General features: G+C 31.3%; 1 protein-coding gene across 1 annotated transcript; it reads left to right on the top strand.

The window, feature by feature from the left end:
• Positions 1 to 10,773: 10,773 nt before the first annotated feature.
• On the top strand, positions 10,774 to 13,362 carry LOC120078579 (RHOMBOID-like protein 5). Its single transcript, XM_039032859.1, has 5 exons — positions 10,774 to 11,261; positions 11,537 to 11,700; positions 12,584 to 12,759; positions 12,843 to 13,099; positions 13,201 to 13,362. Exons 1-5 carry the CDS (start codon positions 10,972 to 10,974, stop codon positions 13,265 to 13,267), a joined length of 954 nt encoding a protein of 317 aa, XP_038888787.1. The 5' UTR covers positions 10,774 to 10,971; the 3' UTR covers positions 13,268 to 13,362.
• Positions 13,363 to 14,631: the final 1,269 nt, after the last annotated feature.

Below are 14,631 nucleotides of genomic sequence, written 5' to 3'. Positions count from 1 at the left end.
TTTTCATGTGCCTAGTTAATTTTCCAATTTTATTGTAAGACCTTTTTTCATTTTGTTGCTATATCTTCCTTTTTTCAAAGTTTCAATATATGTTGTTTGAATGATTTCATGCATATAGTTTTAAGATATTAGTTATAACTTAAAAAGTATATAAGTAAAAACATACTATAAATAAAAGTATAGTTTCAAACTTATAAACTTATTTCAGTTTGTACATTTTTATATTTGTATTGTGTAATTCTAAACCGTAAAATAAAAATGACTTCTCATAAGTGTATTATTTAATACTCCTTAGACTTATTTTAAAAGTATCACTCAAAACATATAATTAATTTTAGATTAATAAAATGAATAATTAGAATTAATGCAGGATTAATATTTTAAAACATCAAAATTAATAACAAAGTTATAAGTTAGAATGGAATTAATTAACAAAGCCCTAAGTTAAAATTTATTTGTTTGTGAAAATGTAGGGATTTAATTAACAAAATTATAAGTTTGATACTATGTTCATCATTTAATATACTTTTGATAATGGAAAATTTAAATTAATATACTTTTGATAAAACTTGTGATTTAAATTAATTCATTCGATAAATAAACATTTAAATTGATACAACCCAAAATTTAACAATACAAGATAATCTTTTTCCTAATAACTTTGTGTTCGACATAGTCTTCTTGAAGAAACAGAGGGGAAAAATCCCACATTCTCACAAGGGAGAAAATGTGGGAAAATGTCCAACATACAAGTCCAAAAATACATAACCATAATACATTCAAAGTAAACAATTCCTAGCAAGTAGAAGGAAAGATATGTTCGATTAGTTTGGGCCCTACACAGAAGAAAAAGAAGTGTAGTTAGACCATAATGTATGTTAATACGATTGAAGTAGTAATAAAATATACGAGATCATACCTTTGTTTATGTTTGGAGTAAGCGATGGTCAAGACAATCCACAACTAGGGGGCAGAATAATCGATTCAGGGCCTAACAAAAACAAAAAAATGTTAGCGACATATCTTATTTCGATTATAAGGAAAGATGGAAGCATACCTTATATGGATGTAATAAGTTGAAGTTAGGGGTGGAAGAAGCAAATAAAGTATATTGCAATAACCAAACAACACATACTAGAATATAAAATAGATTTAAGAGAAAGTTGAAATAAAAAGAAAAGTTGAGGGACTTACCAACTCACTTTACAAAGAAGTATGTGGAGAAGTCTAAAAAAATATGAGGATATATTGGGATATAAATAGAGAATACAATAAATTGAGTTGGTGAGGAAGGTTAGGTAAACTTAAGTGCACTTAACCTCAATAAATTCAAATAGTAAACCCATATTAAAGACAGTTAAGTAAAAAATAAATAAATTAAGCAATTGTTAGGTCACTATTAATTTGGTGGTTGAGCTAAAAAAGGACATAAATACAACCTAATATCTCATACAAATTAGAAGGTCTTAGGATTTCAAGAAGTTATTTCATTGGAACAAATCCAACTCCAAGCAAATAAAATAAACAGTTTCAATGCTTCTAAAATTGAAGTCAATTTTAAATGTACAAAAATTAAATTCATTTGAATGTTGAAAACAAATTTAATGGAATGAAGAAAAAAAGTCTATTCACTCAAAAAAAAGGTTGAAAAGAAATAAAACTAAAACAAAAATCATATTCAAAAGATAAGGAAAAACATATTCAAAGAAATTTTTTTTTAAAAAAAACACTTCATTTAAAAGATAAGGAAAAACAGAGATGCATGCCCTTTTTTAATCTAAGAAACAGTTCCAAATCATCTTCGACCTTCAGGGGAAAAAAATAGAAAATGAACCTGTTCTTGGGGTGGATTGATCCCCCACCAAGCTCCAATTGCACAGTCAGCGTCCCCTACTAGGAATTAACTCGCCTCTAATTTAGATGGAAAAACATAAAAAAAGGGCAAGGGAAGGACACATGATTTAATATTGAAGCAGCAAGAGGAAATCTGGATCAAAAAGTATAGAAAATAGTCAGGAAACAGAAAAAATATGAGCAAGGGAAAGAAGAACAAAGACGAATTTAATACAATATAAATGGATAAAAAAATATATATAACACATTTGAGCTAGTGGAAACAATAGTAGACAGTAATTGCAATAGAAAAAAACTATAGGGATTTGATTTGGACGGTCCGGAATCCGAATCGGAGAATAGAACCTTCAATAGTCCGAAATCAGAAAATCAAACATGGAAGAAAGAATATCAAACATGCATGAGGAAGAACAGAGACAGATTTAATACAATATAAATGGATAAAAAAAATATAACTCATTCAAGCCAGTAGAAAGAACAGTAGATAGTATTGTAAGAGGAAGAAAAAATTATAAAACTTATAAAGGTTTGCTCTGGATATTCTGGAATCGGAATCGGAAAAATAGAACCTTCGACAGTTCCAAATCAGAAAATGAAACATGGAAGGAAGAACATCAAACATGCAAGAAAGAATATAAAACATGCATGAGGAAGAACAGAGACAAATTTAATAACATATAAATGGATAAAAAAAAATATAACCCATTTGAGCAAGTGGAGAGAACAGTAGACGGTAGCAAGAAAAAAATTATCAAGGTTTCCTTTGGACAGTCCAAAATCGAAATCAGAAAATAGAACCTTCGACAGTCCCGAATCGAAAAATCAAACATGGAAGGAAGAATATCAAACATGCATAAGGAAATCAAGATGGATTTAATACAAATCTTCAGCGTTGAACAAAGTAAGAAAAAAAATTAGATCTGAACAAAAAAAAAACTTAGATCTACTATAAAATAATAAAAAATAGTTAGATCTACCAAGAAAATAGTTAGATCTACTAAAATATCGTTAGATCTACAACAAAATCGTTTATATTTACCCAATCTAAGAAGAAACCAAAGAAGAATATCAGGAATAGACATACAGAGAAGCCAAAAAAACTCATTTCAAATCAGAGAAACGAAGAGACATGCAAAGAAACTAAAAAAAGACATACAGGGAAATCAAAGCAGAGAAATGAAGAGATAAAGAGAAATACAAACCATTCCAGCCGGAGGGAGAACAAAGAGACCAGATAAAAAGACAAACTAAACGGCGGAATAAGAGAGAAAATGAGAAGAGAGAGAGTGAGGTGATTAATTACATGTGACGAGAAGAGAGAAAGAGGGGGCAGAATAACGAACCTGCAAATGGAGCGTGAAACGAGGGAAGAAAACGAGGGGGTAAAACAGTGGGTTTAAAATCCACCGATTATTGTTAAGCATGCATCAAACACCGAGTGTGCTTTTTGAGCTCACCCAACCCAACTCAACACACCATCAAACATGCCCTTAAAGTATCTTTCACCTCACGTACAAGTACAACTCTCCAAAATTCCACTCCTCTCCAATTAATCCTATCATTATTTCTTTCTCTCTCCCACTCTCCCACGCATCTATTCACATTCTTCTCTTTTAACCTTCCATCTCTCACCTATTCACATTTCCTTTGTCTCTCTGACTCTTCCCCATCTCTCCTAAGTCTTAACCCTTCAAATTCGTCCACCTCTCTCAAATCTTTTAGTATAAATAACTCATTCTTTTCTTTCATTCATGCTCACAAAAGTCACAATAACAAGCTAAGAAGTGAAAAATAAATCACTTATTTTTCTTTTTCTAATTATCGTTTTTGTCGCATATATATTTTTTTTTAGATATGTTTGTGTATTTTCTTTCCTTTTTTTTTCTTTTCGTAGAGATGTAGAAGAAAAATGCAAGATTGAAACGTTTGAGGTAATTTTTAAATACAAGTTGAAGAGTTCAAAGTCTTTCTATATGTTTTATAAATATTAAAAATAATAATCTCGACAAATAATTTTTGTATACTAAATCTAAAGAATTAAAGTGCCCATTCGCCATTTGAAACATTTAATAAAGAAACTAAATAGAACCCTTTGCAAGGTCAAATAATTAAAATAAAATGTTTATAATAAATACAATAATTTAAACAACAAAATAATATATAGGGATAGTTGTATAAATGGAATTCAAGTCTAAAATAACTGATATATAGTACAACGATAAAATAATTGCATATATAGAACAAAAAATGGTAAAAGACAAAAAAAAAAACTCATGCCCAACCACCATTTTGCGCGCTACTTCTCAGTTTTCTCAAAATGAAAGCTATCACTGACAGCAGCTATCAATGTTAACTTTCAATTTGAGAAGTGTGTTATCAGTGGCTATCACCGATAGCTGCTATTAGTAGCTATCACTAATAGCTATTATCAGTGGTAGCTTTTTGATTTGAGAAGTGTGTTATCAGTTGTTATCACTAATAGCTTTCACTTTGAGAAGTGTGCTATTAGTTGTTATCGTTGATCGCTGCAATAAGTGATACTGCTATTAGTGATAACTTTCAATTTAAGAAATGTATTATCAGTTGTTATGACTAATAGTTGTTATTAGTTGTTATCAGTGATGCTGTTATCAGTGAATATCACAAATAACTACTATTAGTGATAGCAACTGATAGTTGCTATCAGCGATAGCTTTCAATTCAAGACATCTGCTATCAGTTGCTATCATTGATAGTTATTATTAATGATGCTGCTATTAGTTATGGCTTTCAATTTGAGAAATGGGCTATTAGTTGCTATCATTGATACGTTTGAATCAATGATAGTCAAATAGTGGCTATTGCTGATATGTTTCTATTGATGGTAATGTTTTGATGCTTTTTGTTGTTTAAGTTTGATATCATCTTATACTTGTTTGTCAATAATCAGTGTCTTTTGATTAATTCGTCGATACATGTAGTGTGGTTGTATGTCGTTATTAATGCATATAGGTATAGAGTATATCCTTCTACATGATTGTCATAAAGGATATCATTGATAGCTACTGTCGGTGATATCTTTCTATTGCTACCAATGCAAAGTATATCACTGATAGTATTTATGTATTATATAATGTAATTTGAGATGAGATGACTCCTCAAGATTGTTTGATTGTTCATAAAAAAATTTATTGATAGCATGATATCATAGTATCACTGATAACATGCTATCCATGATAACATGTTATTAGTGATATTGATAGACTTCATACTCTAAATTCCTATAAAAAGAAAAAAAAACTATTGGCCTGTTTGATAACGTCTCATTTCTCATTTTTTGAGAAATAAACTTGTTTAAAAAATATTATCATTTCTTATTTCAAATTTTTAATAAATGTTTCTAAAAATTGTGCAAACTTGAGGATTAAAAAAAGTAGTTTCTTTCAAATCCATTTTCATTTGCTATTTATATTTAACGTTTCATCATAATAATCAAACTTAATGATTGGCTTCTTGGTGTTAAGTCATTTACGAGTTAGTCACTCTTAAGTCTTGGCTTTAAAATTCCGTCTTGTAATTCTTTTTTTAATGATTCTAGTCAGAAATTGGAAGATGAGGGAGGGAGGGAAATGTATGTAGAAATTCCATATTGTAATTCTTTTTTTAATGATTCTAGTCGGAAATTGGAAGATGGGGGAGGGAGGGAAATATATGTTGAGATTGGGGAGATTGAAACAAAAACTGGACAAAGGAAATAAAACAAAAAAAAAATTTAAAAATCGGAGAAAGGAAAGAAATTAAAATAAAAAATAAAAAACCAGAGAAAGAAAATAAAATAAAAAAAAGGAGAAAAGGAAACAATATAAAAAAAAATAAGAGAACAAAGGAAAGAAAGGAAAGAAAAAAATTGGAGAAAATGAAAGAAAATAAAATAATAAAAAAAGTATTACAATGGAGAAAATGAAAGAAAATAAAAAAAAAAAAATGGAAGAAGAAGACATGCAACAAGACAATGGAGGGAAAAATTGAAAATCGGATCTATTAATACTTCCATGTTTTAAAGAGGTACTATATTTTTAGATTTTTTCCCTTATAGTTCAATCTATTACAAATACCATAATATATATATAATTCAAGAAATCAAGTAGGATAGGATTTTTTTATATATAAATATATTTTAATTTGATCATACATATTGATGACAGGAAAAAGTCATTTGACGAGAGATAAAAAAAAAAAAAACAAAAACAAAACAAAACAAAACTCTCTAATAAAAATGTATATCAATCTCTCACTACAAGAATTTTGGGCTTTAATGTTGGTTTAAAAAAGTGAAATCGGATGTATGATGTCGGTTTTGTTCTTTTTAAAAAAATCTTTAATGTCAGTTTTAAACCAACATTGTAGAGATACCTTTAATGTTGGTTTTAAACGACATTAAAGACCCACTTAATTTATCCTCTCACGTTCTATTTTCATCCCATTTTTTTTCATTTCCCTCTTCACTCTCCCCCTATTTTCTTTTTCCTTTCATTCTCACACTTCCCTCTTCAAACCCTATTCTTTCTCACTTCTCTCTTCCAAACCCTTGCCATTCGCCCGTCGATCGTGGGTGAAGAGTCTGTCGTGGTGTAGATCTGGCCTTCATGCAGGTCTGTTCATCGTGCAACCCGTGCCGGCGCACCCAATCACTCGGATCTGCTCATTGTTCCGCCGGATCTGCTGCTCGTTCCGTCGTTGTTCGCGTGTCTCCATCTGATCTGCAGCTCGTTCCATCGTTGTTCACGTGTCTCCACCGGATCTACTGCTCGTTCCGTCGTCGTTCATATGTCTCCACTGGATCTGCTGCTCGTTTCGTCGTTGTTCATGTGTCTTCGCTGGATCTGTTACTCGTTCCGTCGTCGTTTATGTGTCTTCGCTAGATCTGTTGCTCGTTCCGTCGTCGTTCACGTGTCTCCGTTGGGTCTGTTACTCGTTCCGTCATTGTTCACTTGTCTTTGCCGGATTTGCTGCTCGTTCCGTCGTCATTCGCGTGTCTCCACTGAATCTGCTGCTTGTTCTGTCATCGTCCGCGTGTCTTCGTCGCACGTGCCGCTAGGTTCATTCTTGGCCAAATATCCTCGTAATTTTCACTACTTTACTTCTCAGTTTTTAAAATTGACCGAAAATGAATCCTTCGGAAAGAAAAATGTTAATAAATACCTTTTAACTTTTGAAAATAGAGCTTTAATAAATGAGATCAAAGATTTTTGTGATAGTTGCAAGCCAATAAATTAGGACTGCCACCAAGCCTTCGACACTCACACCATCAATGACAAATCAAGCCTTCTCTTCCCCTGCTCCGACAAACATATTTCCATTTTTTCTCTTTAAAATTTCTAGTATTACATGCAATATTCAAACTCTCATTCCTAATTCAACTTAAACATTAATTTGATGGGTTGTAAAGAAGTTTTTAGATGAATAAATATATAAGAGCTCCTTTGTTTTTTATGATAGTGTGACAAAATATAGTAGAGCTCCTAAAAAGCAATTGTTTTACATATATGAGAAGTTGCACTTTTCAACTTGTCATAGATGAGGCTAAAATGCATAGTGATGTATTTTATTTAGTAAGAACAATTGCTTCAGACTAACCAAAGAAAACGTAAAACATATCATCATTTGGTAGCTTTTATTCAAGTTCTTATTGTTAGTTTCTATAGACCTTTGATCTTGTCACAATTGAATATTGTTCTGCTGATTTTTTCATGTTTGCTATTAATACCTTGCCTATTTGTTTTTTTATTATCTGTGTAAGTTTATGTATTGTTATTGACCATAGTTCTTCTATGTCTTTCATCTTAAGCAAGCTTTAATGTGTATTTTTTTATAAATTTATCTTTTCCAGTTGATATTGAATAGTGTTCTCTTGCTTGGCTCAAGTAGCCAAATGATTGTTGGTAGGCCAACAGTACCAAGTGCAGTTATGCAACTCCCTTAGTTGGTGAATTTCAATTGGAATGTCTCTTTGTTCTTGTTTTCTATCCCTAAAACTTGTCTGTAGATTTTTTTTTTTTAGTTTCTATATTGTTTGATTGTAGAGAAAAGACATCAAGAAAGAGGCAAAATGGGTATGTTTCTATAGTAGACACTTAGAACAAGTGGAAGAAGAAAGAGGCAAAATGGGTATTTGGGTTTGTTTACTTCAAGATTTTTGTTCTAGTTTAGTACTTCAAAACTCTCCTTATAGGTTTCTTCAAACATTCTTCACATAGGGTAGTGTAGGGATTTGTGGAGTCATTTCGTAATTTTTGAGAAATAGAAGTGTTATGCAATTGTTTCTATTATTGTTTTAGAACAATTTATGAACTTGAAGAAGCAACAAAATTTAATTTTGTATTAGAGAAATTCTCTTTTTCCAAATACTATAGGTCTTGAAGAACACCGCTCGAAGAAGAGAAAATTTTAAGAACATCATTTTGATGTTTATGAGAAATGCAAGAAGAGAGAGGTATTTTCTTAACTTAGTTATGTGTAAATCCTGATATATTGATTGATTTTTGGATGTTTAGATTTTGTTATTGCTCTATAGAACTACATGTTAAATTTGTGATATGTTTCCATCTGTTAGGAATGTTATTCATTGTTAGCTTTTCTTGAAGTATTTATAAAAGAGTCTAACTCTAAGGACACGAGTCTCGAAATATATCTCGAACTACATGTTAGATTTGTAATATGTTTCCATCTGTTAGGTATTTTATTCATTGTTAGCTTTTCTTGAAGTATTTATAGAAAGAGTCTAACTCTAAGGACATGAGTCTCGAAATATATCTCGAAATTAGATTTGAGAATAAGTGGTTGTGGAATATTATTGGGAATGTGTTTCTTTGAACAGGTTCAAGGTAAATTTTTGGTTTTGTTATGGTAGCATCGTTATGCTGTCGAAATTTTTCATCGTCTTCGTAGCTCATATCTAGGTAACTAAGCTTCTCTTTTCAAGATCTTGAAGAAGAAGATTCTCTCATATATTCAACTATTGAGTTTTCTTGTTTTGCAGGTGCAACAAAGGAGTAAAGATTTAGTATCGTAACCTGTTTCTTTGAACTACAAGAATTTTGCCTTGAATGTCCATTTATGCACATTGGTAATGAAAAGAGGTTGTGATTATAAAAGTTTGTTTTCTTTTTTAGCAACTTAAGAATTAAACATGACATGTTTTAAGCCTCAGTCACTTTGGTAATGTAAACAGGTCAAAGAGCATTATTTAATTTGAAAGGTTGGATAAAAGACAAGGTATGAGTTCCTATCCCATGTTTATACAATGTAACATTTGTAGTTGTGCTACTAGTGTGAGTGCAGGTTTTTCTATCATGTGAATGCAGGTTTTTCTAGGCTTCTAGTGCTTGCATCTACCCTGAATTTAAGCAATTGAAAACTATTGTTCATATTTACTTATATGTTAATGATTTGGAAACGAAACAACTGTTAGACGTGTGCTTATTAAAACTGTGTTAATGTTTGTTTCGTAGCTCCAAGATGCTTATGGTTTGGAGAAGCTTGCTACAGAGGAGTTGTGCAAACATTATACTAAGGATTTCGGTATTGAGTGCCAAATTGGGAGGTTCCACAACATTTATGGTCCATTTGGAACATGGAAAGGTAGATCCAAATGCAAGAAATGGTTATGTTATTTCTGGACAATTTACAAGTTTTAGTTTATATTTTATAGTTTAAAAGTAAGTTCTCGCTCTTGTTTGGATCAAAATTTTAATTTTGCTATGTAACACTCATGTGTTTTGGTAATTTATTGATTACCTTGGTTTTAGAGTTAAATTATCATCTCTAATTCCTCTTTTGTAACTTATTATTATGGATTTGTGAAAGCAAGTAATTAAGAATTTATTTTGTGCATGTATAGGTTGATTACCTTGATTTTAGGGACATGTCATTTTTAACTTTGTGACCGACATTAAAAATGGATTGGACAATAATTATGTTGAATACACGGACAATAATTGAAAAAAACGGACATGATATTTATAAAAAAAAAAAAAAACAATAATTGAAAAAAAAAGGACAAGAATTCTGGAAAACCGACTTTAAAGGGCTTTAATGTCGGTTGACAATCGACATTAAAACCCTTTATTGTCGATTTTAAACTGACATTAAAGTCCAAAATTCTTATAGTGATCTCTTATAGATTTTCGTGTTAGAAATGTTTACAAAGTTTGAAAATTAAAATGTTTTCTTTTCCTAAAAATTTGTGATTTTATTTTTAATTATAATCAATAATAGAATTAAAAAAGTATTACAATTCTCCCTCTTACAATATATTAATTACTATATATATATCAACAACTATCTTTTGTTTCTTTTTCTATACTTTAAAGTTTAGGTATACTTTTTTTCCCTCTATGTTTGTATTTTCTATTTATTATCTTCCATTTTCTTTTATATATTTTTGTTAGAATGATTTATCTAACATTTATCTTTAGCTTTTTTTCAACTCTACAGTGCTAGCTATAGAAAGAATTCTTTATTAATCTACTTTTCTTATACCACTCCATTATTTTAACATTTTTTTTTTTGTTACTTCTTCAATTATCTCTACCTAAATTTTCAAAGATCGAATCTTAAAAAAAATCAAAGATGAATGTGACCGAGCATGATATTGATAAAAGGTAGAAATATCACGTGCATCGCGTGTGTTAAATACTAGTTTTTTTAAAAAAATAAATACTTTTGTCCCAGTTAATTACTTTTTAAAACTTGAGGATTATGATAAATATTTTTAAACTTCAATTAACAACTTTTAAAAATTAAACTAAAATGAGAATTGATACTCAGATATTATGGAATCGGAGAAAAAGTAACTATGAAAAGAAAATGAAGGAATAATTGGAAAAAGAAAATACTATTTATCATTTTCCTTTGTGGCAGTAAAATGAGAAGGGGCATTCTGGTTATCTTCCACTTTCTATTAGCGGGAAAACGTACCTAACTTAACGACCATCGTAGCAAGAATCATTCTTTGCCATTCTTTGGCTATTTCTCTTTTCTCTCTCACTCTAACAACTGGTGCACAATAGCATTTTTCGTAGTCGACGCTATTGTGCACTCCTTCCCCTTTGTCGTTGCCACCACCACCATCGCGCAATGGGAAAGAGACTGCCGTCGGTCGACATGGAGTCGATGTCCTATGACGTCCACAAGCCCATCTCAATGCCACCGCCGCCGAGCTATTATCCGCCCCCACCCAAGCCATGGTTCCCATGGCTGGTGCCTCTCATTTTTATAGCCAATGTGGCCATGTTTGTCTTCACATTGTATGAAAATAATTGCCCCGCCACCACCAGAAGGAACCGCTGCCTTCTTTACCCCGAGCTAGGCCGGTTCTCCTTCCAACCGTTTCAGGAGAATCCTCTCCTCGGCCCTTCGATGAACATGTAAGAATCAAAACGAGATAACTTATTGGAAGGACTAGAACAATGTGGCTGATGATTCCATGAGAATTTAGAAACGATCTATGTCATTAAAGCGTTGGTCGAGTAATTATTCGTTCATATGGAAAATTAGCATATGGGTTTTGTGATTGGGGATGAAATTGAACGACCCATGAAGAGAAAAAATGATTTTTTTTTCTGGGTTTTGCAGAATTTTGTTATTTGTGATGGTTTGTTTGATTTGTTTTGCTTAAAATATTTGGAAAATGGTGTTGCAGTTTGAAAAGATATGGGGCTTTGGACAAAGATGCAGTAGTAGAACAAGGGGAAGCGTGGCGCTTAGTATCTTGTATATGGCTTCATGCTGGAGTTATTCATTTACTTGCAAATATGCTCAGCCTTCTCTTCATAGGAGTTCGCCTCGAACAAGAATTTGGATTTTGTAAGCACTTTGAAAACATAAAAGACATATTGTCATTCCATATTATGTATATTCATTGTTTCACTTTTCTTAGCATTCACTTTCTTCCTTCACATATATGTAATCCAATGACTAAAAAAAGGAGAGATTCTGCCTATGTTTTTAGCATGAGTTTGTTTTGGGTTTTGTGCTTTCCCTAGAAATGTTCAAGTGTTCTTCAATGATTTTAGGATTTTTTTTCTTTTTTAATCTACGATTGAAGAGGTATTGAAGCTTCCACCTTAAGGGTGGTGGATCATGCTCATTATCACCGAGCTAAGCTCACTTTGGCATGATTTTATAATTTCTCAAGTTACTATTTCATTATATAACCAAATAGTATAAGAATTTTAAAAAAGAAAAAAAAAAGGGTTAAAATTACATGTTATTTTTTAGAATGACATATTTGGAGGTGATCTTGAAAGAGTTAAAACCACTTTTATAATGTTCAAAGTCATTCTTAAACATGTTTGAAGTCATCTCAAACTTGGTCATAATGTATTTTGAGGCTCATATTGAAATAACTCAAAAATCCATTTGGTTTTTTTTTTTTTTTTTTTTTTTTTTTGAGTCATTTGGGATTTATTTTTGTAGGGTAATTACAATCAGTGGTACTCTTAGGGATAGTAATTAAATGTATAGCAACAACTTTAAAAAATTGTAAATATAGCAAAATCTACCCGAGAGACTCTATTGCTGATAGACTTTTATTAATAATAGACTCCTCCCAGAGATATGATTTATCACTGATAAACTCCAAAAGCTTGATCTAAATTTTACTGTATTTGTAATTTTTTTTGCATTGTGCTATATTTTACTAATACTTGGCCGTTGCTTTTATTGGTGATTTTTTTTGTTTTGGCAGTGAAAATAGGATGTTTGTATATGCTTTCTGGATTTGGTGGGAGTTTACTTTCATCTCTAAGTCTCGTTTCAGCTGAAAGTCCAACCATATCAGTTGGTGCTTCAGGTGCACTTTTTGGGCTTTTGGGAGCTATGCTTTCTGAGCTCATCACAAATTGGACAATATATGCAAATAAGGTACCCAAAAAAAAAGTCCTTCCTTTTTTCCATTGTACTATAAACATTTTTGAACTTATGATTTATTTGTCATTGAAACTCAGTGTGCAGCCCTGATCTCTTTGATTCTGATCATTGGCTTAAACCTGGCAGTCGGATTCGTACCAAATGTCGACAATTCCGCCCACATCGGAGGCTTCATTTCAGGCTTTCTCCTCGGCTTCGTCCTCCTAATCCGACCGCAATTCGGATATGTTAACCACAAGTACATCCCTCCAGGCGCTGATGTGAAACGTAAATCCAAGCACAAATGTTATCAGTACTTTTTGCTGATTATAGCTCTACTCCTCTTGGTTTTCGGGTAATCGCTACAAGAATTTATACTTTAAGCGACGACGTCTCTACTTTTCCGTCTTGCTCGAGATCTTTTTTTGTTAACTTTTGTTGCTTCTATTTATACAGATATGCTTCTGGTTTATCAAGGTTGTACAGAACTGGTCCGCAAGTATTGACAAGCAACACTTTCTGAAGGTTGTCATTGAATTGTTAGACCAGATAATTGTTTCTCTTTGATGCCAAATCGAAGAAGCACATGAAAGTTTAAAAGAAAACGAACTTTCTTTAATTTCCTCCCTTTTAAAGTGTACTTGTAAGAGAAAAATCATTTTAATGTGAAGTTTGATTTCTTCTCACTCATAGTAGAAGAAGAATTGTAAATGTAGAAAATACTTTCTTCTTTGTTTACAAAATGAGGACGTTCCTTTTCTTTTCTTCACTTAATTCTATTAGATTTCTGTTATATATGTATATATAACTAATGATCCAATGTTTACACCAATGCAATGGAGAATGTTATCAGAGATACAATACAAAATTGTGATCATTTGAGGGGTTTAATTTATTACAACAATTACGAAGGTGTAAGATGAACCTTCAAACTTGAGAGAAGAAGACTATGTCAATTATCACTGAGTTAAGCTCACTTTCTATTATTTGTTAGATCTATTAGTTTTTTTTGTTGTTTGGATTGATTTATGCTTTGATTTTAGACTTTTTGTTTGATTTTTTTTTTTTTTTTTAAGATTTTGGATGGATTAATTTGATCACAAATATGTATTTGTACATTTTTTTTAAAAAAAAAAAACTTTGGACCGATTTGATATATTTTAGGTCGTTATTTGGACCAAATGTTGGATTGGGCTATTAGAACTTACTTTTTGAATGTTGGACTGATATCAGGTTGTTAAGTAAACTAGTGTGGATGATTTTTTTCTTAATTGTAGAGCGTTGTAAACAAGTTTGTTAAATATTTTAAATCTTCTTAGAATATGGAAATAGAGGGGACAGTGATATTGAGTCAGAAATTGATGAATTATGTGGCGATTCAAATGCATAAAATGAGAATAAGTTAATACATTCTAAGATATTCATCCAAATAGATTGAGAAATAACTAATTCAATTTCTGAATAAGAGTCAACATTGGATGAAAGAAGAAGATGGTAGAAAACTAAGTCCACTACAAAAAGGGATGTTATTTGACTCCAAGGAAGATTTACAAATAGCTGTAAAAAAAATAATATTGTGTGATAGAACAGTATCAAATTGTTATGGTAAACCGGATCAAGATATGTGGATGTGAAATGCAAATTATGGAAAGAAGGTAACGATTGGAGGTTGTGTGCTTGTCGACGTAAAACCTATGTGCTTTTTGAAATTACTAAACTTGAAGGAGAATACACGTGTTTGTACTCAAAACTAACATTGAATCACTCGAAACACGATTCTAATTTTATTAGTACGGAAATTTGATAGTACCAAAAATGTGTTATCTCCCTCTGCTTAATTTAAGGACATATCTTAGTTTCATGTGTTTATTTAGTGATTTTATAAGT

Source organism: Benincasa hispida, chromosome 5, assembly GCF_009727055.1.
Source record: "Benincasa hispida cultivar B227 chromosome 5, ASM972705v1, whole genome shotgun sequence".
NCBI classification, from domain to species: domain Eukaryota; kingdom Viridiplantae; phylum Streptophyta; class Magnoliopsida; order Cucurbitales; family Cucurbitaceae; genus Benincasa; species Benincasa hispida.
This window is presented reverse-complemented; position numbering and strand designations above follow the sequence as displayed.

Coding starts and splice junctions, on each gene's coding strand:
- LOC120078579 (XM_039032859.1), top strand. CDS start 10,972: ATGGGAAAGAGACTGCCGTCGGTCGACATGGAGTCGATGTCCTATGAC. Junction 11,701..12,583: donor CGAACAAGAATTTGGATTTT/GTAAGCACTTTG, acceptor TTGTTTTGGCAG/TGAAAATAGGATGTTTGTAT. Junction 12,760..12,842: donor GGACAATATATGCAAATAAG/GTACCCAAAAAA, acceptor ATTGAAACTCAG/TGTGCAGCCCTGATCTCTTT.